Source organism: Mugil cephalus, chromosome 17 (assembly GCF_022458985.1).
Source record: "Mugil cephalus isolate CIBA_MC_2020 chromosome 17, CIBA_Mcephalus_1.1, whole genome shotgun sequence".
Classification (NCBI taxonomy): Eukaryota; Metazoa; Chordata; class Actinopteri; order Mugiliformes; family Mugilidae; genus Mugil; species Mugil cephalus.
Window position 1 is genome coordinate 18,886,511 of NC_061786.1, and position 21,370 is coordinate 18,907,880.

Here is a 21,370-nt window from a genome sequence, read left to right on the forward strand (position 1 = left end):
TGGTGAGAGACAAATGGATTTCGTAAAACGTATTAAGATCTGTATCAGTTTATTTGGTTAAAGGAAAGATACAAACTCAATTCATTTGTGTACAACAGTTGTTCTTCATAATGTTGACATTAAAAAGTGTAATATATACGTTGAAGTGGTTTTATTTCCATTTTCAGAAGATATTATTTCACAAAATGTACAAAGCAACAAAGACATCGTAGAGAGGAGGGACATCTTCTACCGTGTCAAGTTTTGTAGAAACTTACTGCAAAAAAAAAATAGACAAAGCAATTATTTTGGTTTATAGAAAGAAAAACACTGGACAAACATACGTCTTTACATTTATCCAGCTTTAACTTTACCTGACCACGTCGGTTAAATTGGGATCCAAGTAAATCTTGTTGTGGGAGAATCCGAGACTCGCGTCGTAGGAGATCATTTCAACCCGAGCATCTGTGTTGAATTCTTTCTGGGTCTGGCGTGAAATCTGGTACAGCTGGAGACGACAAAGTATTTCAGCGAGGAGGCAGCAACATCCTGCAGGAAATTGGAGATGGAAGAGTTGCGTGCTGTACCTTTACACCCATGTCATACGGGACGATGTTGTCGTCCTCTGAATGCAGGATGAGAAGCGGGCTGGTCAGTTTCTTCAAGCTTTGCAAATGTTAGATTCAAAAACAAATATGTTAATTATTTTTTTTTCATAAGATGAGAATAAGACTTTTTTTTTTTTTTGTAGCGCGCTTACTTTATATCGTTAGCAAATAAGATGTCGTTCCTCTCCACTACGTTCCACAGCAAGCTCTCAAATCCAGGAAGGAACATGTACAGCTGGGAAGAGAAAAGGGAATGGAAGACATTTGCAAAACTATGCAGCAATATCCTGTGGATTTTAATAAATATGGGCAGAACACGAATGGTGAATGGTGATGAATGTGTCCGAGGAGGTTCACCTTTATATAATTACCTATTTCTTTAATATACTTTATACTCATATAACAAATCTGTAGAAATTAAACAGAGAATACGTTTAGATTCTTTATAACCTCAACTAGCCTCTAATTAAACCGTTTCTCACGGCGGCACTGACGTCTCCATGTCTTAAAGTCTTCGTACACTGCGTTCTCGTTCTTTTGGAGGATATGAACACAGCTGTGTTTTGTTTTCTGGCGGCTCGGTAAACAACCCGAGGGGCTGCAGACGGACAACAGCGGCCTCACCTTAGCGAGCGGATGCTGGGCCACGACCTCGCCGATTCTTGTGTACGGAGATTGAAGAATTATAGCGTCGACAGCCGACCCTGATAGCCAAGAGGAGAAAGTGACAAAATTCATCAAAATGACTTTACATAGATACTGGTGTGTTTATTTATTGTAACTAGACGCTGGATTCTAGGCTCGTTTGCAAGAGTTAGACTTTTGTTACGAATCTAATAATAAATTCCATTCTGGAGGTTTTTACCAGGGTTTATATGTTATTAAAAAAAAATCAAAGGCTGCAGACATTGGGAGAAGAGGCTGACTTACACTAGTGTGACTGCAAAGGATGCAGCATTATTGTGCGTCATTGTGATGCATCAGACAGAATAGGTTCAGTAACATCATTGTCTATTTATAGTTAATTTAAATTTCTTTTTCACAAGTTTTTTTTAAAAAATTCATTAATTTATTAATTTAAAAACTCTCTCAAGTGTCTTATCCATAAAGCCCGAGGGTTTTCATCTCGTCCTCACAGATCTGCAGCTGTTACCGACTGAATTAGCAGTTTTTCTTTCCCTTCAGGACAAAGTTTTTTTTTTGTGTGTTGTGTATCTTTCTGTATGTTATCTCCAACAAATAAGGTCTGTTCTGTCACCGTACTCCATCACCAAATAAGAAAAGGGAGGGGAAGAGATGTCAGCACATGCCCACACAACATTAATAATTAACAAACCTAAACTCACCTTGCTCCTCCTGTATTCTAACAGCAGCATTGGTAGCCACCCTGCCAAATAAGATTAAACATTAAACATATATTTTTTGTCTTTTAGTGTTTTTTTTTCTATTTGTGTCATTGACGTATAAAGAGATAAGCTGACCCAGTTCCCAGCGAGTGTCCCCACAGACAGACGAGGCTTCCCCTGGTTTGTTTCTTTACCCAGTCGTGCAGGTAGAGGGCGTCGCTGGTCAGTCCAGCTTCACTGGGCTCCCCGGTGGAATCTCCATAACCTCATTAACAGACAAAACAAAGACATTACAACCTTAAAATTAGGCAGTTACACAAAACTTTCCGAGGGGACGATTAATCATTCAGCTCTAATGTTTTTCTTTGGGCCAGAACTTTATATCTGGCGTCAAACTCCCAATAAAATCATACTAAAAACATACTGACGAGCAACAATAATCATCTTACCTCTGTAGTCTAAAGACAGGACATGGTATCCTGTAGCACTTAACATCTAAAACACACAAAAAAAATATTATTTATTTACAAGCTGGAAATCATTCACCAATCCTAAAAACCCTCACCTACCTTCACCAGTTGCACTCTGTGATTCAAAGCCCTGCAGAAATGAAAGGAGAGCGATGAATAACAAATAAATAAGTGGCTTTCAGACTTATTTATTCTGACCCACAAACCCCCTCGCGTGCATTGTTCCTGTGCATAAAACCAGGGGGGCCTGAGCAGTCATGTAATACCCACTACACTCTGCTGGGATCAATTGAAGGATCTCTATCCTGCTGCTCTCATCCCACCTGCTCCCTGCGTTCCCATGGAGATAGATAATAACAGGACTTCCATCTCCCAGAGTCTCCTGGTGCCACTCAGGGCTTTTCCCGGCGGCCTGCTCCCATTGGCTGGCGGGCAGCGTGTGCCTAGAGTGGGAGACGTGATAAAGAGTGAACAACACAAACAACCGCACCCCCGTTATAAGGTGTAGTCTACAGTAGGTGTCGGAGTGGGGCCTCCTAAATAATAACGCATGGCCTTATTTACTCTGCTGTACGTTACGAATATGCATGAGGCATTTTCAAGCAGTGATGCACTTAAATGGGCACAGCAGGAGCCCAGAAATGACCTACCACACTCCCACTGAGACGCCCTCCTCTGTGTTGAGGTAGAAGTTGCGCGTGTGGTTGAGCAGGTCTTCGGGTCGGCCCAGATCCACAAAGAATGGAAACCGCACTGCAGCGGATGAGACGGCACAAGGTCAGTGTGTTTACGCATTTATTTGTATTATGTGATATTTTGCTGCATTGTATCATAATGTTACTCTACAGTACCGTACTGAGGATGTGTGACATGTCATACACAGTCCACTGCAGTGCATAATCATATCCTGTCACTTTACATTTCATATTGTTCCATATTGTCTCGTATAATTTGTTTAATTTCATATCTTAACGTTTTGTTTCATTTCAAATAATTTCATATCATATTGTATCGTATCGTATCGTTTCATATTGTATTGTTTCATATTGTATTGTTTCATTTCATATCGTATCGTTTTATATCGTATCGTATCGTTTCATATTGTATTGTTTCATTTCATATCGTATCGTTTTATATCGTATTGTATCATATAGTATCGTATCATATTGTATCATTTCATATTGTATCGTATGGTATCATATCATTTCATATCATATTGTTACATATCATATCATATCATTTTATATCGTATCGTATCATATTATATTGTTACATATCATATAGTATCGTATCATATTGTATCATTTCATATCATATTGTTACATATCATATCGTATCGTTTCATTTCATATCATATCGTTTCATATCGTATTGTATCATATCTTATCGTATCATATCGTTATTGTATATATATATATATATATATATATATTAACATTACTGCAAGCTTCAAGTGAATTTTCTCACTTAACTGTAGAAATTATAGTCTGTTGACTGGTTCACTTGACCCAGGTTCACTTGTATTGTAAGGATTGTATTTCATCGCATCGCATAGTTTTATATTGTGTCATAACATATTATTTCGTACAGAATTGTATCATATCACTTCATATCGTGCATATTATCTCATATCATTTACTTTCACACTGTACCATAATCTTTGGTTTTACTGTAATGCATCTTTTAGTTATTTCGCTTCACATTTTGTCATATTTCACCATACCTCATTGGTTTGTTGCGTTGCATTATATTGCATCAACACATATTTGCACTGTACTGTTCTCATGTACCAGGTCATATCATATCGTAACATATCTTCTTAAATCAATGTGACTCATCATGTCATATTTCAAGAGGCTGTAGAATTAATCTGTAGGACATTTTTTAATCATTTAACTGTTGTCATATTATTGATTTCAACCATATAAAGACAGTACATGATCATTTTGATCACCATGGCACTATGTTGTTGAAGCAAACGTTTAAATCATACTGCAGTAGATCTATGTGGCTCTAGTATATATAACGGCTGGACTTTGAATGGAAACACATTACTCACCTAAATGAGCAAATATGGCATGGCCCAGTATCCAGGGGAACAGGTAGAGAAGGACAGGAACTGAGACGTAGGCACTTATCAGGAAGGACACAGCTCTCTTCATTTCACTCTAAATGTTTTCAGCAGCACGGCCTTTCTGCAGCGTGTTTCTTTTTTTTTTTTTTAATCCCCTTGTGTGCGTCTCCTTCGATCTGAGGGAAAAGCCAACAGACAACATGAGGATTGTGAAACACAGAGACAGGAGTTCAACGTTCAACTGAGACCAATCACGCTGATTCATATTTGATAGTGAATTAGACGTGTGATAAAGGGGGAAATTGTGTCAGGCAAACGAGTGAAAGACGAGCATAATGAAGTCAACCTAACGTCTGTCTATAAACGCTGCTTAACAGCTTTAAATGTCAAAACAACTTAGATGGGAAGCAACAGCTTTGACGCCTTTACTTCCCCTATAAAGCAACACAACTGAACAAACCAGCTAAGGCTGCACTGCAAGGAATCGTAGGTATCGAAGTTCTTTAAATAATTATCTTTTCTTCCTTCTTACCTAACTCAGAAATGTTTCTTGACTTAACCAAGGTCTAATTATCAACCGGTATGCAACTTTGTGGAGGCCCCAGCTAAAAAAAGGAACATGTCACTGCATTGCGACAAGTTGTGCAATGTTGCTGATCTACTGTAGGGATCAAATGTTTAAAGGGTTTACAGTTGTATGGTAGCCATCTTTCCACAGTGCTGCTATTAGTCTATACTGAATCCTGATGACACAAGTGGACAACCCTCAAAATTAGGTTCACAGACGGTCGACAATGGTCCAACACTTTAAAAACTCTGTCAAATATAGTTTTATAATACATTACCATGGTTGTAGCCAAAAAAAATTTTATTTTTAAGATCTAATTATGTGGATCTCAAGATATTTGGAAGAGTAAGATTTGGATAATAGCTTTAAACCAAGTTGGTAGCAATAGCATAAATTCTTTCAGGACCAGTTATTCAGTACTGCAGTAAATGATCCACACTCTCTGGACTTATTATGGATTAGAAATATATATATATATATATATATATATATATATAAATCATAGCTGACAATGTTTTATTTAATTTTCTTCTATCTGTCCTCCCACTGCTAAAGCTTTATCTTTTCATTAACAAAGTAAACAAACTGTCATCTGATATTAATAATAAAATGACTCTTAAAATAAGAAGAAAAGTTGAGAGCGTTCAACCTGACACCAGATGGGTGGTATTATGTTAGCAGGCTAGCGAACTAGTTCGTTTAGTCGGTGCGCAGGCGTCACGACTGACAGGACACGGTTTTAACGCGGTGCGATGAACAGACAGGATTTATTCATCAGATCATGTCTGGGGACGAGTGACACCGAGCTACAGTCCGCTATTTAAAGCCTGTAATCACCTCACGGTCCCGTGGATTCAGCTTTCTATCCAGTTTGTTGTGGTTTGTTAAAAGAACTTCCGCATTGATCAAAGATATTGTAGTTGCAACAAGAGCATTCACTCCGTGCGTCCGCCTTCCCCTCCACACACAAACAAGGAATGAGGCCATCGATATGCAGAAAGATGAACATCTTGGTGTTTTACAACATCTTGGAAACAGCAGATATGGACTGTCAACTGTACGGATTGTACGGATTCAGGAAACTGAAAGTGCATTTCTTTTAACTCGTTGTTTTTTTATCCCATAAGTTTAACATCTCGTACTCCTGAAGAAGAATGAATATATTAAATTGTTGAGTGAATATATAGTCAAATACAATGTCTTCCAAAAAAATATTACGCTTTAGGACCAAAATCATGGCTATGTCTTCACTTTAGAACGTTTCAGTCAAAATAAACAAAACAAAAAAATTATTCATCCCATATGTTGGATGTGTTGGATTGCCCTGACAAACCAGTTAATCTATTGTTGCTAACATAAACATAACCAGAGATGCCTCCATCATCCATGTCACTTTCTGTTTCCCTTTATTAAGGGAGGAAATACAAAAGCATATTTGTAAAATCCAGTAAGGTACTGATCAGTTAATGAAACCTAATGAGAATATATTGCAATTCTTTCTTATTTCTTATTTCTCTTCTCTTGTTGTTGCTTTTTTAACTAACTATTTAATGTATTACTGCAAATGCATGAAGAAATGACAAAGAACTAATCGTAAATGTTCCATTTCTGTATAAAGGACTGCTTCCCAAAACATCAAATCAAATCCAGAACCAAGCTAAATACTATTTTTTTTATGTTTATTTACCTTAAGCACGTCTATGTTTAGTGGAGATCAACACAGTTTGGGATCTTTCCGATGTGTTTTGCCAGTCTGCATCTTCACAATTACAACCCACGTCTGTCTCCCATTTGCTTTTACTCAGTAGCCTATCATAGGCTGGTGGATTTCTATTCAAAACCTTGTGTATAGAGGATATCATGGGTGTGGGAGACTTGTATCTCATAATAGCTGCTGTCGTTTTTTAAACTTCATGCTGCCATAGTTTCTATTTTTTATTGCACCTGAACCAAAGAGCCAAACTGCATCTTCTTTTGTTTAATAATCTCACATTTGATGTTTAAGTTGCTGAACCACAGGCCTTTAAGGAAAGAAATCTGAATCCTGTGGATGTGTTGCACGATTGACAATAAAGTTGACTTCTTATTCATAGACATTTTTATTTCATATTGTTTGATCATTATTAATATTGTGTATTTAATTCCTTTTATACATTCCTGAACTACATAAACATACATATTTAACTTTGACTTACATAACTCATATTTGTAGTTTTTTTGTGCATAATAAACAAAGGGTTCGTTTGATTCCGCGATGGGCGCATCTGAATTCCAACTAAGGTCGAGAAAAAAAAAAAAAAAAAGGCCCACAGAAATATGCTGAAACATTTCTAGAAAAATACACAATTGCAACATTGTGTCAAGAAGACGGATGTGATTGGTGGGTTTATGTAGTTCTGGTTTGGTCCACAGGGGGCCGGCCGGGGACTGTCTCCGTCTCCGGTCCTCGGTCACCGCCCCTTCCTCCAACAAGCGCTTTTCAAAATCCGCTACAAGCCCAGAGGAAGATGATAAGGCACAAAGGACAAGACACCAAACCCCCGAGAGCAGCTTCCTCCGTGATTTATCCCAGCAATTAACCCGCATTTTAAGTCAAATTAGCTGCTTGTCGTCATAAACCTGGAGGAGGATAATTTACGCGCGAGGACTAAAGAAATGTTGTAGTTTAAAGTTAGTTTCAGAGCTGCTTCCTATCACCAGGTCCCGGTTGGAGAAGGAGCCGACTCTCTGCAAAGTTTGGAGACTTGGGTGAGTTTTCTTTTTTTAAACTAACAACATTAAAGTCTCCACTAACTGTTTGCCGGGTGTTTTATCTTATTAGGGTGAAAGTTGGTGTTAGTTTCCACCCAACGTGCCTGTTAATAAATTAGCCCGGTTAGCATAGCCCATCATTTCCCTATAAATGTGGAGCTGGAACAATTAATCCACGCTTCTCTGAGGCTATTAAATTACCTTTAAACTGAGTAAATAAAAAAAAAAAGAACTGTGCTTAATGTTACTGCTGCGCTCAAATTAATTAATCCTGCAGCTTTTCCCTCCTTTTCTTTTTTTCTTTAATATTAAAAAGCCTGTGACTTTGAGAGTTTATTAATAACAAAAACCCAACTTTCCACCAGATGCATCAGTTTTCTAGTGGATATATGACACCAGAGCAACTGACTGACATTAAAATGAGCTTTTGAGGTTAAGGTTTTATTACAATAACTCTTTTGACTCCATTTTCATTCATCTACATCTTTAGAAGTTGAGCAAATTGAATTTAATTCATCCACTAATGGTTTCTTTTACATTTTATTGGCAGCGCTTTTCCATAACACTGTACAAAATACTTATTTAAAGTCATGGGGGTCTTTCCGACAAATGTTTGACTCTAAAATCAGTGTTGGTGTAGAAATCTTTAAAAGCTTGTGACTTGTTGAGAGTTAATTTACCACAAAAACCAAACATTACTGCAACAGCTTGAAAATGAGCTGTTGAGAGTTTTTTCTTTTTTGCAATCATTCCTTAACTTCCAGTTTCATCCATCTAGATCTGTAAAAAGTGTTTAAATTTAACTGCGTTTAGCAACCAATGGGTTATTTACATTTTACCTGAACTAGCTTTTTTCTGCAGTGTGTTCCCATAAAATTGCATGTCTGTCGCTGATATTAGTTGGATTAATTAACATGCGAGAAGTTTATTCCAAGAAAAGCATATAAAGAGTTGGGCTATAAAGAAATCACAGACTAATGCAAACTATTTAGCAAACATAATTTATTCTGTAGTTGCAAAACATTCATCTGAGCATTTTATAACCTTTACAGACTGAACATTTAGTAAAACATCTTTATTTTGTGAGTCGTTTAAATGTCTGTATAAACATGTAGGGGTAAGTCAAGCTGATGTTGCGAGAAGAGGAGTTTTTAACTTTTCTGACTGACATCTGCTCGTGACAATTAAAACCATTAAGAGTGTGTGTCGGTGGGACGGTGTGAGGATTAACCTTGTTCGTGTGACCTGGCTCGGTGCGATTCTTTGGCCGCTGCAGCAGCAGCTGTCAACCCACGGCCGCCCGCGTTAGCGAGCTGAAAGAGAGAGGACTGCGGGGGTAATAGGCTCAGAAGTTGTTTGCAGAAACCTTAAACTTGAGTCGTAAGTTGAGCAAAGTGTGCAGAGAAAGGCTGAATTTGTCGTGCATACGATTGTTTGCAGTTTTCTGCAGAACCGCTATTGTCCTGCATTTCATTCGGTGCTCAAACGTGCAGATGCTGAGTGGCGATTTGGCTTTTGTGGACGGCCCATTGTCTGGTGTGTGGTGAATGGGTTCCCCGAGTCTGCAGTGCAGGGGGACACCTGGTTGAGGGCTTGTTGAGAGCAGCTGGAGGATCTTATATGTGCTTCTTGTGTAGACGACGGCTCTCTCGGTTATTTTAAACCACTTCTAAATATCATAAACCTTCACGAGGACTGATTTATTAGAATGATTTGTTTCCCTTAGTGTACCGAATGAGCTGGAAAACGAGTGTATATCTGGGGCAGACTTAAAGTTACATGTATGCTCCTCGGTTCTCCGGTGCCGTTTCTATTTATGTTAACTGCCGTTTCCCTGCCTTAACCTCCAGGTGGATGATCTGCACGATTACGTCCGTTCAGTTATGTCATTGCTTAAGTTAGTGAGCCTCCATCTTTTCTTTTCGGGCCTACGGCAACCTCTCATCCCCGTGTACCTTAAAATATATAAATAAATACAGCCTCCAGATAGAAACGTAATTTACCGTTATTTCATTCTTGTTCTTAACTGAACACACTGTGGTTATTGGAGTATTGGTCCCTGTCCAGTTGCTTTTATTGTGTTTCAATTACAGAAACAATGCAGCCCAATTGCAAGAACAAAAGCTTGATAATGATGCTGGTAAATATTGGCACAGATCTCCGGTCGTCAATTAGTCCCTGGCTACTTGGTTCAGAGCCACGGTGTTGGTCTGAATAGAATTCAGTCCGAAAACTTACTGCCTTTTCTCTCATTTTGTCTTTGAAACTTGATATTAACTTTTTTCTTTTTTTTTTTGCACAATTCTGTCTCTAATTCTGCCAAAATCTTAATATATCAACGTATGAGGTTAAATTCCTCCTTGGTTTGCGCCTCAAATTGAATTAATCAAGACGTTTTCCAGCTGAAAGCCATAAGAGAGGATTGTGGTCGGCCTCAGACGCGGCCGTGTCTTATCAATTTGTCTGATTGTCTATTAGTGGTAATTGGATTAACCAAAGCCTCCACCACAAGTGACGCTGTAGCAGCGCGTTGGAGGCTCAGTCGCTGAGCAACACTCTCAGATGAAGGCGCTTTTAGCGACGCAGGCTGTCCAGATAGATGCTCCCACTTTCTTTGTGAGTATCTTGCGAGGGTCAGTGTGAACGCACCTCGCCTCTAACCTTGTCTCTTGTGCTTTGAGCTGAAAAGTAATGGAGCGCTTGACGAAACTGGGCTCCCTTCTCGTTCAGGGCCGGGTGCTGTCCTGTGGGATGGGTGACGGCCAAGAGCAGGACTACGAGGAGCGGCTGAAGGAAGTTTTTAACAGTTTTGACACCGGCGGCTGCGGCTCCCTGTGCCCGGAGGAGCTGTCTGAACTCTGCCGGTCCCTCCACCTGGACGATGCCACGCCAGCGCTTCTCCACGCACTGCTGCAGGACCAGGACCCCCTCACCCTCAGGGTAGGTTTATTCTCAGAAATAATTATGCTCCACTTCTGATGCACATACGAGTTGTGGGCTTTTTGCTTTCCTGCGCTTAGATCTTTTTTTGAATTGGCCTGTATGGAGCCACTTCAGCTCCCAGGTCCTTGTGTCTTTTCTGCGCTTTGTTCGCTGTCTTGTTGAGGAGAAAATGCCCCCCCCACCCCTCCTATCAGCCCTCCTATCAGCCATCCCAGGTGTCTGTCGTCAAGACGACCAAGCAAACTAATCAACATTCACACAGCCGGTTTTTTGAGGGTCCTCCATGTGAAGATAAAGGAAACTGGACTTTCACCTCGTACGCCATGTGGATCTCCAGCATTTTGAGTGATGCGCCCAAACTGCTTACCTCCACACTTTTACGTCAAGTTTTGTTTGTATGTAAGCGTGTGGACAGACGGGTGGCGATTGTCTCGTGTGTGCGGGCGCATGTGGGCGGGGGTAAATGTTAGCAGAGGGGCCTTCGAGCTGATTGCCTGGCCATGGGCACCCAACAATAAAGTCAAAAAGAAAAAAAAAAAAAACTCCCCCCTCACAACCTGAAGCCGCCAGCCGTCGGCCTCGGAAGCACAAAGAAAATCTCCATAATCAGGGTTAGCAGCTGTTGATTCGTGAAGTGTGACCTCTTTGCTCAAAGCCTCCTCCACCCAGACGTCCAGGGACACCCAGTCTCCACCCGGCACACGGGGAATTACACCCAGTCTGAGGAATGTTCATGTTTGTTCTTCGCCTCGCATGTTAAGCATCGTCTGCATTCGTCTGCGCCGGGAGTCTTCGGTTCAACGCAGATTAAATGTGAAATATCTTTTCAATTTGTCGTTGCAGGTTCACTTTGAGCAGTTCAAGAACGCACTTATTCTCGTTTTGTCGGCAAGCGTCGAGCCGCCTCAAGCGGAACAGGAAACTTCAACGAAACCAGGTAAAAGTCTGAACTAAGCGCCACATGTTGAGAAGAAATAAAAAAATGTATATATATTAAAAAAAGGCCACAGTGGATGTGAGTGGAAGTTATAACTTGATGTGTAATCTGTGTGAGCGTCAGGTTTGTTGTTAAACCTTAAAGGAGAGCATCCGTCTGTTTTCGCCGAGCCGTCCAGGCGTAGAAGGTGACCGTGTGAGCCGAACAAGTGAACCAGCCCTCATGCTGATTCAGCTCTTATTCCACGTACAGAGACGAAAGCACGGGGCCAAAGCCGATTAGTTGACAGTTGAACTGTTTGCACCATCATGCTTGGACTACCGTCATGGCTCAGCGATGACACAATGAGTGTTTTATTTATTTTAAATGTCATCATCCTTCTTTTTCTGTGAATTGACTGTGGACTTGTTGTAACAGACTCTTGGTGACAACTTTATGCATCATAAAGACAGGTCCTTATCAGACTAAACACTCCACTGTCGGTGTTTATTCGTCCGCGTTACCAAAGCATAAATTGAACGCCGATAGTTCCTGTGAATTTCTCTGAACCTGAGACACTGTTGACTGTTACTGGAGCTCAGTGTTTGTGGCTGTACTTTTAGAGGAGTAGCTGCCCAAGGCCTGTGCAAATATTAGTCACAAGCATCGTGTTCTCTCTATTATGACGACCCACTTCTGAGTGTTGTATAAAACTTATTTATTTATTTATTTTTTAATGGTTCCGCGTCGTCTTATTCCCTCAGGGTCTCCTGAGATCCAACCAAAGTTTGTGAAGGGCAGCAAACGTTACGGCCGCCGCTCCACGCCAGAGTTCATCGAGCCTATTTCGGACTTGGCCGAGGTGGCGAGCGTAAACCCAGCTGATGAGGAGGATTTGGAGGACGCCTATGACTCAGCTGTTCCCAGGAAGCGTGAGGTAAGGCTGATGAGTTTTTCCACTGTCATCCTGAAACCTCCAGACGCTCGGATGCCGTCCTTATCGCCTCCTGTCCTTGCATGTACTGGTTCTGTGCAGCCGCGAGCCAGCGCCGAGGCGTTATTCTTAGCTAATCAGCTTACCTTCATGCACGGCAGATCCTGAAATGTAATATAGATACTGCAGCGCAGGGTTCGCAAGGCGCTATTAATTGAATAACAACTCTGTACGTTCTGTAAATAACACTGGGAGCGTAATTACTGTTTAACAAGCCTTGGGTTATTAACGGGTGACCGCAGTGTTTGTGTAGGCAGGGACACAGTGTTGTCATTTGAATGTTTCTGTGGGAAAGTTTTTTTTTAAGTCAGTTAGGGCCATGCACAGTTTCTAGATCCTTTTCTTGGATAATCCTGCTCTCTTTGCTGACATGGACAGTTACTTAATGAACTGTTTTGAGCATCCATCCACCTGCAATAGAAATTTAGACACGATAGACGGCGCAAATTGAGATTTCAAACATTTAGCATTTTATCACTACTTTGTGTGTGAATTACAGGAAGTTAGTTTCACATCTGTTAAATACGATTGATTCGAGTCTGGGTGATTTTTTTAGGAAGTAATGTACACACCAAGGACTGTACTTCTTCTTTTCAGAAAAAAGATTTCAAGGTTTTTATTCCTCATTCCTTCCGAAATGCGAGGTACGTGAAACGGAACAAAACTTGAGCGCTGAGGTGAAGCCGCAGGTTAAAGTACGAGTATTAATGCACTTCATCGAGAGTCAAAGAATGAAAGAGTCTGAAAAACAAGTCTGTTTGTTCTGGACCTGATGCTGCACAGCCTCTGTCCTGAGGGGAGGGGGCGAAGCAGTCTATGAAAAGGGTTGGAAGTGTATATATTATATATAATGTGCATAAAAATAGAATATGATGGTAGAGGGTGAATGTGCTGCACATCATACAGTTAAAAAAATAAAAACATAAAAAAGAATTTCAGATGCCGCTTTGGTCTCAATCACTGCAGCCGTTCGTCGTTATAGAAAAAGCACAGCAGGTGTAATTAATAATTTAATGAAAAATAATGTATTATTCAAGTATCAACCCTGTCCTTTAAGCCATCCTTAATTCATCACTTTATTAATCTGCATATATTTGTCTCGATTATTTGCTTTGTCAGTCTCTCTCATCAAAAATAATTACCCAAATTAAATGTCTATTAATCAGTTAAGCAGTTAATCAACTAATCTATATGCAGCCTGGGTAAAGAAAGGTTACAACATAGTAAAGATAATGGTTTGGTGCATTATTTAGTGAGAGTTTTCATTTGAGACTGATGCAGAACCTTGAGTCTTGCCTCTAGTATGAATGTGCTGCAAAAAAACATGCATCCATTCACCAAAAGCAGAATAATGCCGGTCAGTCCAGCTCGGAGCGCGGATGGATGTGTCAATATTCTCAGTTATTGTCTGCAGCTCCACCCCAGATGCCAAGACAAACGCCGCTCGAGACGCTGAACCGAAGTGTGTCTTGGTGTTGACTAATCTAGTTTGCAACAATGCTACAATGTCCGGCCTGGGGACCAGCAGATGGGTCCTGGGTCAGGGGGCTCCTCCTGGGCGGAGGAGGAGGGTGTCGGACTTTGACAGAGGAACAATGAGCTCCACCACCCCCCTCCCGCTTGGGATTCCTACGCTCGATGTATCAAAACGCCACTTGCAGCATCCCATCTGCTCTTCATTCCCTCACTCTCGGCTTCCTAAACAATAGGTGGCCACTCTGTTGGGACTGGGTAGGAGCGCAGAGACACGCAGCCGGCTAAACCCTGCTCTGATATTTCTCAACAAGCAAAAAAAAAAAAAAAAAAAACTTTGTGGAAAGTTGGTCAAGAGCCACAAAAGTAAATCACTTATTAATTTTCTTCAATGTCTTTTAGGGCAAGGACCCCTATATATGTGTGTTCTATATTAAACTCAGCCTATTTATAAATATACATTATCCTTATTATTTTGCATTCATTATCAAGCTATCTCTTTACTAAAATATGTTTTCATGTTAATGTGTATTTGAAGAAAATAAATAAATAAAATATATATGAAGAATGTCTATAATCAACCAAAGATTCATCAGTGAACGATGTAGAATATCGCAATATCATAGTATCGCAATAATGTATCGTATCGTGGCTCAAGTATCGCGATACGTATCGTATTGTGAAGTCCTTGCCAATACCCACCCTTAATAGAAATAGGTGATGGTACAACATCTGTTGTTTTTAAAAAATGCTGCAGATTTAGTGCAGCACTGTTGAGTTAAAATACAATAGTGTACCTGATGAACCGGCATGTGAGTGTAGTATTTACACAGACACAAATAATTTACACTTGAAGTACATTTAGTGTTATTAATGTTGCCTTTGGATTATTTTTTCCTGCAGCAAAATTAAGTTGTTGTTGTTTTTATTACTATAACAGATTCTGCTGCTATCTGTGTCAATATGCCTAAAAGAAGGAAATAAAAAGAAGTGTGTCTGCCCATGCCGAATTTTCTTTGTCATCACCCTCAGTCCGTGCCCGTGCCTTCACAAAAGCTCCCTTGTGTTTCTTTTTCTTTTTTCTTTCTCCGACTCTCCAGCCCCCCCCCCTCCTCTACTTTGCATTCAGCCTTGGCTAATTGAAAAACATGTTTCAACACAGATTGTCGGCTGATTGTCACATGTGAAAATCAGTCCCGTGTGTCTGTTTCTGACCCGTTTCCATTACCCCGAGGAATGTGCAAAACCGAAATGTCGTAATGGAAACTCCAGCACTTTGAAAAACCTCTCAAATCATGAAGTGCTTTTCGAACGAATAGATATAAACTTATCTGAATTATGGGATATTGTGAGACGCCTTTAAATGGAAACGGGCACAAATACTGTATAGAAATTTCTCAAATACCGCTTTTATTTTGTAATATTGTGGATATGGAAATGCAGCTGCTGTTGTGTTTAAAAGCCGATGCGATTGAAGAGCCAGAAAGTCCCTTTGAAGTGGTTTTGTTTCTAGGGTCTGTGTGATATTTAAAGTTTCTGTGGTTTTGTCTCCTGCAGCGCTGGAACGCTCACGACACAAGCGCAGAGGAGTATGAAGCCGAAGGTACGACACACACGCAGCGTGTTCAGGAAATACTTTATTTGATTTTATCCTGGAGATTTGTGTCAATAAACGATTCGTCTCGTTTATTGGCTCGTGTGCAGGTCAAATGCATCTCTGGAACCCAGATGAGCCGAGTACACCCCGGGGATCCGTCGGTCCTCTGTCCACACGTTTAGAGGAGAAACTACGTGAAGCCTGTGATGATCTGGCCATAACGTGGGATGGATGTGCCAGTCACGCTGAACTGCTCATGCTCTGTGAGCATATGGGCCTGGAGGTGTGTTGAATGAAGAGCTGGCTTTGCTTTATTACATTTTTTCAGATCGTATTAGTCTTATAGTTGTACAGAAATGCGTGATGCATTTCCTGCAACAGTTATAAATAGCTTTGTTGTTTGCTAAATATTTACACAAGCTTTTGAAATTTACACTTTAGATTTGCATTCTGAGTTATAACAGTGGTTCCTTAAACATGTTTGTAAACTTTTTCCTACTCGGGTTTTATGGTTTTAGCGGCGATTTAGGTCCAGTGTGTTGATAAAGTTTGTAAAATGACACGTGAGGTTGTGCTGAAAAGAATGACACCAAACAAGGCAATGTAAAGTGTTTTTAAGATGAAATATAAAGGTAAAACCAAAAGTAGTGGCGAACGTAATTATACTCTGGACTCTGGAGGGTTAAAAGTTAATTAGACTCGTCTAGAAAAAGTCACATGTTGCGTAACAAAAGTCTATTACACAAGAATAAACACAATTTTCTCACAAAATGAGCTTATTACTCACAAAAACAAACCATCATCTCGTGCTTTCCTGCTTTCATTTCTCAGATAAACGGGGATATCCTCCTGAGTCTGACTTCTGATGGAGTGATGAGCGTCCAGGAGTTTGTTTCTAGGGTCGTAAACCACAACAAGCCCCCGACACCGTCCGCCTCCACTCCCTACAGACAACTTAAACGGCTCCACTCCACTCAGGTACACGACTTACTCGCTGATTTCAACTATTTTGTATTGAAGACAACAGACAGATAGGATGACAAAAATGCATAGGAAGTAGTTTTGAGATTGTGTTTAACCTCCCAAAGACGATTCCTTTGACTTACAGCCGTTTGATGAAGGAGGCCGGAGGATCGCTACTCCCTCCGCTTTGACCAGCACCATCGGCATGCGTCTCTTCTCCACACTTGATGACGGCACTGGTTTCGCTCCGGTTGAAAACATCCTGGACGCCTGGGTAGAAGAGGGAATAGATAACAGCACTGAGATCCTGCAGGTACGGCTCTCATTGAACAAGCATTTTTAAAATGTATGAAATCAGTTCTTTTTGCAAATTTTAAGGCGAGATTTCTGATTGGTTCAAAAGTATCACATGACCGGATATTCTGCCGGTCTGTGTTTATCTGCAAAAACTTCTTCTCTGAGAAGGAAATTTACAGCTGAAATAAGTAAGAAAAGTCAGAGAAAAGACAGACGAAGTCGAGGAGAGAGGAAGTCTTTGTAAATTGTCTTTGGTAAAAGGAGACAAAGGTGGAGACGATCAGCAATGGATCATTATTTATGTTGAATTAATTTACTGAAAATTCAATCTGATATTTTGATATTATATATGTTGATATGATTATATGATATGTTTTGAAAGATTTGAGTAGGTTTGGTTTTGGTACATAGTGGTTTCCAATTAAAATATACATGATTTTATGGATTGTTGACAGTATTTTGTGATTTATGGAGTGGTAGAAAGTCGTGTCCAAAATTCTCTCTGTAAATACCTGGAAATCTAACACGTTCACGAAATGAAACAAGAATTTTGAACCTCACTTTAGCCATTATTCACAGTTCTGTTCTGGAAATCTATGCAAATTTGTGCATATTACAGTAGATAACTCCTCATTTGCATATTTAAATATAAATTCACAATAAACTTGTGATACAGTAGTAATAAGTAATTAACTGGAGAAGTTTCATGGTGATGTCTATTAGTTAAAGATTTTACCCTGTTCGTCCATAGTGTCTCGCCTTAACACAAGTAGAGGATGAATAAAAGAAAGCGTTTTTTTCAGGCTTTGAATTTCGACCTGGATGGAAAGCTGAGTCTTAGTGATCTCACCATGGCACTGGAAAACGAGCTGCTCGTTACCAGGAACGGGATTCACCAGGCGGCTCTGGCGAGTTTCAAAGCCGAGATTCGATATCTCCTGTGAGTACGAATCATTAGAGTAATGTACAGCTCCCTCAGATCGTGACACTGTTTGATAATCTTCATTATTGTAACATTATTGCTCCTGTTGTTTGTCTCTTGTCAGTGAACGTGTGGACAGAGAAATCAGGGAGAAAGAGAAAATCCGGTCTGACCTGGACAAAGCAGAGAAGCTGAAAACTCAGCTGGCCACCGAGGTGGATGAGCATCACTCTGCAATCGAGCACATGAATAATCTCAATCTCAGGTAATTCGTCGTCGTTCAGATTACTTGGCCTTATTCCGTTCTTCGTGAGGAGACGCGTGTCGACGGACTATACACAACGTTTTAATCCGTCTCTTCCTCAAGATCTGAGCTTGATCACTGAGGTGGATTTAAAGGATTAAAATACTAAGAGATTACAGCCGTCACTCCTGTTTCTGTCACACACTCATAGTTGATCCTATTTAGCATTGTACACTTTCACTTTATAAATATAAAGAGGCTATTTATAGGTGCTAATACCTGATTTAGCCTCTGGGCGTTGAAGCGGCCAAAATCTGTTGCTATTTTCTTCTTCTCTAAACCAGTTTCTTAACACACATGTATCCAGTGTTTTTTCCTCTCCAAATAAATTAAATATTATATTCGGAAAATACTCCAAGTTATTAAGCCTGTAATGTGTCTGCATACCCCTCAGAGAGTATGTAGTTGTTCTCCTTTTTAAGACTCAAATAGCCCTGTCACGACAACAAACTTTACTGGACGATGTGTTGCCGATAAACAATATAATTAGAACATGTTTTTCACTAATGTGGCTTAATAATGACCTTTCAAAAGCAATAAACTCCTATTTGTCAAGAGTATTTTACATTGTAATTGGAATGTCAAGAACTTTTAAATATCCTAAATAAATAAAATAAGCAAAAAACACTAAAAATAAAATGGATTCTCAGGAAAGAGCTGCGTTTCTCTCTGTGAGCGGACACCATTTTTTGCATTTTTGTTTATATTTACTTCATCAACTGAAGCCTCAGTGAGTGTTGACTATCAGGTCGAAGCCTGCATCTTCAGCTGCAGTTTTTTTTTCCAGCTGGTAAAACTGGATCGGACGGTTGTTTTTCAGGTGCATGTGAAAGTTGGTTGAATTACCTTTTTTTTTTTATCCGAACCGTCTCGGTCGTGTAAATGTTCTCACCTTGCTCATTCCAGTTACATCCAAAATGTAACTGGGATTGTGGCATTTCACTTTGAAATCCTTCCTTCTATTCCTATAAATTTACGTTACCTTGCTCTCTACTTGCTGCTTGTGGCCGTGGAGGAAAACAAACACGCATGGCGATGTATCGAGGCCGGCACAATTATCCAGTTCCTTTTCATTTACCGCACAATTAATGATTTAGTGATTATCGTGACGGGCCTGGACTCAGATATTTTCTTGGTTTTGAGGGGATGTGGGTTAAGAAAAATCCTGCTTCCTTTTAACCTGACACAGAATGTTGTTGTTTTACGTCTGTAGGAAGCTTGAGCAGGACCACAAAGAGAAGCTGGCAGCGGTGCGATCGGAGCTGATGAAGGAGATGGACCAGATCCAGCAGCAGGCCGGCCTGCAGCGCGAGGAGCTGGAGGCCGAGATCGAGAAGATCAGGGAGGATGAGTCTTTTCTCAGAGACCACCTCTCTATCTCAGTGAAGGTATTAGAAAAAAAAATGTTATTAATCTGTGATGTTTTACATTTATTTGTAATTTTTAAGATGCTATGGATGCGTTTCGGCTGTATCACCATGTTACAGTATGTTGTGTTTATCCTAAAGTAATACGTGGTTATGAAGCGTGAACATGACCGACTGTACGCTATGGGTTTGTTTTAGGAGAACAGGCGTCTTGAAATGGAGTTACTGGACAGCACCGACAAATTTATGGAGGCGCAGAGTCACATTTCCAAACTCCAGACAAGTTTGGACAACATTATGAAAGACAAGGTCCTGAGACATTATGTGACTTCCTCTTAAATAGGTTTTCTCAACTCTCTTTGTGTGTCTCTTTTTTTTAATCATTTATATGATTTTATATTGTTTAGTTTGGAGACCTGGACCCCAACAGTGCTGACATCTTACTCCAAGAGGAACGTATTAAACAGCTACGCAACGGCTACGAAGCTCAGTGCAGGGTAACTAAACCAGAAAAGTGTTTCATTATTCTTTTCTTTTGTGAGTTTGAATTAGAACATTTAACATTTTCTTTTTTATTTGTCAGGAACTGCAGGATCGTATTGACGAGCTGCAGTCGGAGTTGCAGGACTTCCACAGTCTGGGTCGAAGTCATCAGCCCGGACACAAGCCTCTGTCTGAGGAGCTGGAGAGTAAAAGCCCCGGCATGGAGTCCGACCCAGGTGGGCCTAATGAGTATTTACAGCACACACAGAATCCCTGGGGGGCTCATTACATGGCGCTAAGGACAATACGTTCACAACAACAACCTGAAACCTTGCCTCAAATGTTATGTTCATTTTCTGTCATGTTTACATCACAAGTACATTGAGACTGTCCCGGTGGACGCAGCAGATGCTTTGCTTGGGTTTATATAGTGCACACAGAATAATCTGATAAAGGAAATGAGACGAACAAAGTTCATGATCATAACAATAATATTAACAACAATAATAAAAGAAAGTCCACGTGAACATTGTTGCTCCAACGTCTTTTTCTCAGTGCAGAAAACAGGGGTGAGACATAAATGTGAAGACATTTAAAAACTAGTCTGATATTATAGTAAATTATAGGTGTTCAACACATATAGTAGGTACGGGGTCACTACTTAATCTCTCCATCAGGTTTGGGTGCCATCTCATTGATTTTTGATACAAAAGTTAACCAGACCTCATCTTGATTCCTCTATTATCTTTATTTATTTTTCCTGAAGGTATCGGTTCAGAGGAGGTTCAGCCTTTCAGCATGAGTCTGGAGGCAGAGATGATGCTGGAGCATCTGAAGGAGCAGCACCTTCAAGAAATGGAGGATTTGCGGAACCAGCTGGAAGCAAAGGTTAGTCTGGAAGAGCAGCACTTTGTCAGTTTAAGAAATGATACCAGCCTGGTCGCAAAATCTTTGGTTGATTACACTTTTTTTTTTTTTTTTTTATATTTCGCTCATAAATTAAAATTTCTGCTCATTCACATGAATCCAACACAGTAGGCCCCGCCCCTATTGCTGTAGAGCCAATCACAAGGCTGTATATATTACTTGCAGACCAGTGTATTTTTTTAATAGCTAGATATTCAATGCAAAATGATGATAATAATGTGTATTTATAAATGGCGCTAGGCTGACTTTAATATATATAGTCCCTACTTAATCTCTCCATCAGTTTGGGGGTCCTTGGCACAGACCGACAATATCAAAACAGACTATATCATCGCAAAACATTTGACCCACAATTATATATATAAAAGAAAAAAGTCTAAATGTAATT

The 21,370-nt window shown here is 40.1% G+C and overlaps 2 protein-coding genes across 9 annotated transcripts in view; one reads left to right on the top strand and one right to left on the bottom strand.

Annotated features, from left to right (window-relative positions):
* Positions 1 to 32: 32 nt before the first annotated feature.
* LOC125023158 (lysophosphatidylserine lipase ABHD12-like) lies at positions 33 to 6,002 on the bottom strand. Of its 2 annotated transcripts, none has more exons than XM_047610219.1 (13): positions 5,883 to 6,002; positions 4,463 to 4,653; positions 3,054 to 3,156; positions 2,727 to 2,846; positions 2,503 to 2,533; positions 2,383 to 2,428; positions 2,069 to 2,198; positions 1,934 to 1,974; positions 1,212 to 1,291; positions 740 to 822; positions 567 to 645; positions 354 to 487; positions 33 to 256 (listed from the first exon to the last, which is right to left on the bottom strand). In XM_047610219.1, the coding sequence occupies exons 2-13, from the start codon at positions 4,563 to 4,565 to the stop codon at positions 229 to 231; spliced, it is 978 nt and encodes a 325-aa protein (XP_047466175.1). In that variant the 5' UTR covers positions 4,566 to 4,653; positions 5,883 to 6,002; the 3' UTR covers positions 33 to 228. The 2 variants fall into 2 exon arrangements, with proteins under 2 accessions (XP_047466175.1, XP_047466173.1); XM_047610217.1 differs by lacking the exon at positions 5,883 to 6,002 and adding an exon at positions 5,695 to 5,873.
* Positions 3,057 to 21,370, top strand: part of nin (ninein (GSK3B interacting protein)) — a 31,930-nt gene continuing 13,616 nt past the window's right edge. For 5 of the 7 annotated variants that reach the window (XM_047610206.1, XM_047610207.1, XM_047610211.1 and 2 more), the window contains exons 1-16: positions 3,066 to 3,180; positions 7,746 to 7,793; positions 10,527 to 10,736; positions 11,583 to 11,676; positions 12,420 to 12,592; positions 15,680 to 15,725; positions 15,827 to 16,002; positions 16,551 to 16,697; positions 16,828 to 16,995; positions 17,783 to 17,919; positions 18,026 to 18,166; positions 19,419 to 19,593; positions 19,771 to 19,881; positions 19,980 to 20,069; positions 20,156 to 20,291; positions 20,822 to 20,943. In XM_047610206.1, coding sequence (XP_047466162.1) covers positions 3,145 to 3,180; positions 7,746 to 7,793; positions 10,527 to 10,736; positions 11,583 to 11,676; positions 12,420 to 12,592; positions 15,680 to 15,725; positions 15,827 to 16,002; positions 16,551 to 16,697; positions 16,828 to 16,995; positions 17,783 to 17,919; positions 18,026 to 18,166; positions 19,419 to 19,593; positions 19,771 to 19,881; positions 19,980 to 20,069; positions 20,156 to 20,291; positions 20,822 to 20,943 — 2,010 coding nt within the window. In that variant the 5' untranslated portion in view covers positions 3,066 to 3,144. Of the gene's footprint in view, positions 3,181 to 7,745; positions 7,794 to 8,977; positions 10,413 to 10,526; positions 10,737 to 11,582; positions 11,677 to 12,419; positions 12,593 to 15,679; positions 15,726 to 15,826; positions 16,003 to 16,550; positions 16,698 to 16,827; positions 16,996 to 17,782; positions 17,920 to 18,025; positions 18,167 to 19,418; positions 19,594 to 19,770; positions 19,882 to 19,979; positions 20,070 to 20,155; positions 20,292 to 20,821; positions 20,944 to 21,370 lie in introns of those variants that run through there. The other 2 variants (XM_047610210.1, XM_047610208.1) reach the window with 2 other exon arrangements.

Coding starts and splice junctions, on each gene's coding strand:
- LOC125023158 (XM_047610219.1), bottom strand. CDS start 4,565: ATGAAGAGAGCTGTGTCCTTCCTGATAAGTGCCTACGTCTCAGTTCCT. Junction 3,157..4,462: donor TGCCATATTTGCTCATTTAG/GTGAGTAATGTG, acceptor CATCCGCTGCAG/TGCGGTTTCCATTCTTTGTG. Junction 2,199..2,382: donor CCTGTCTTTAGACTACAGAG/GTAAGATGATTA, acceptor TCTGTTAATGAG/GTTATGGAGATTCCACCGGG.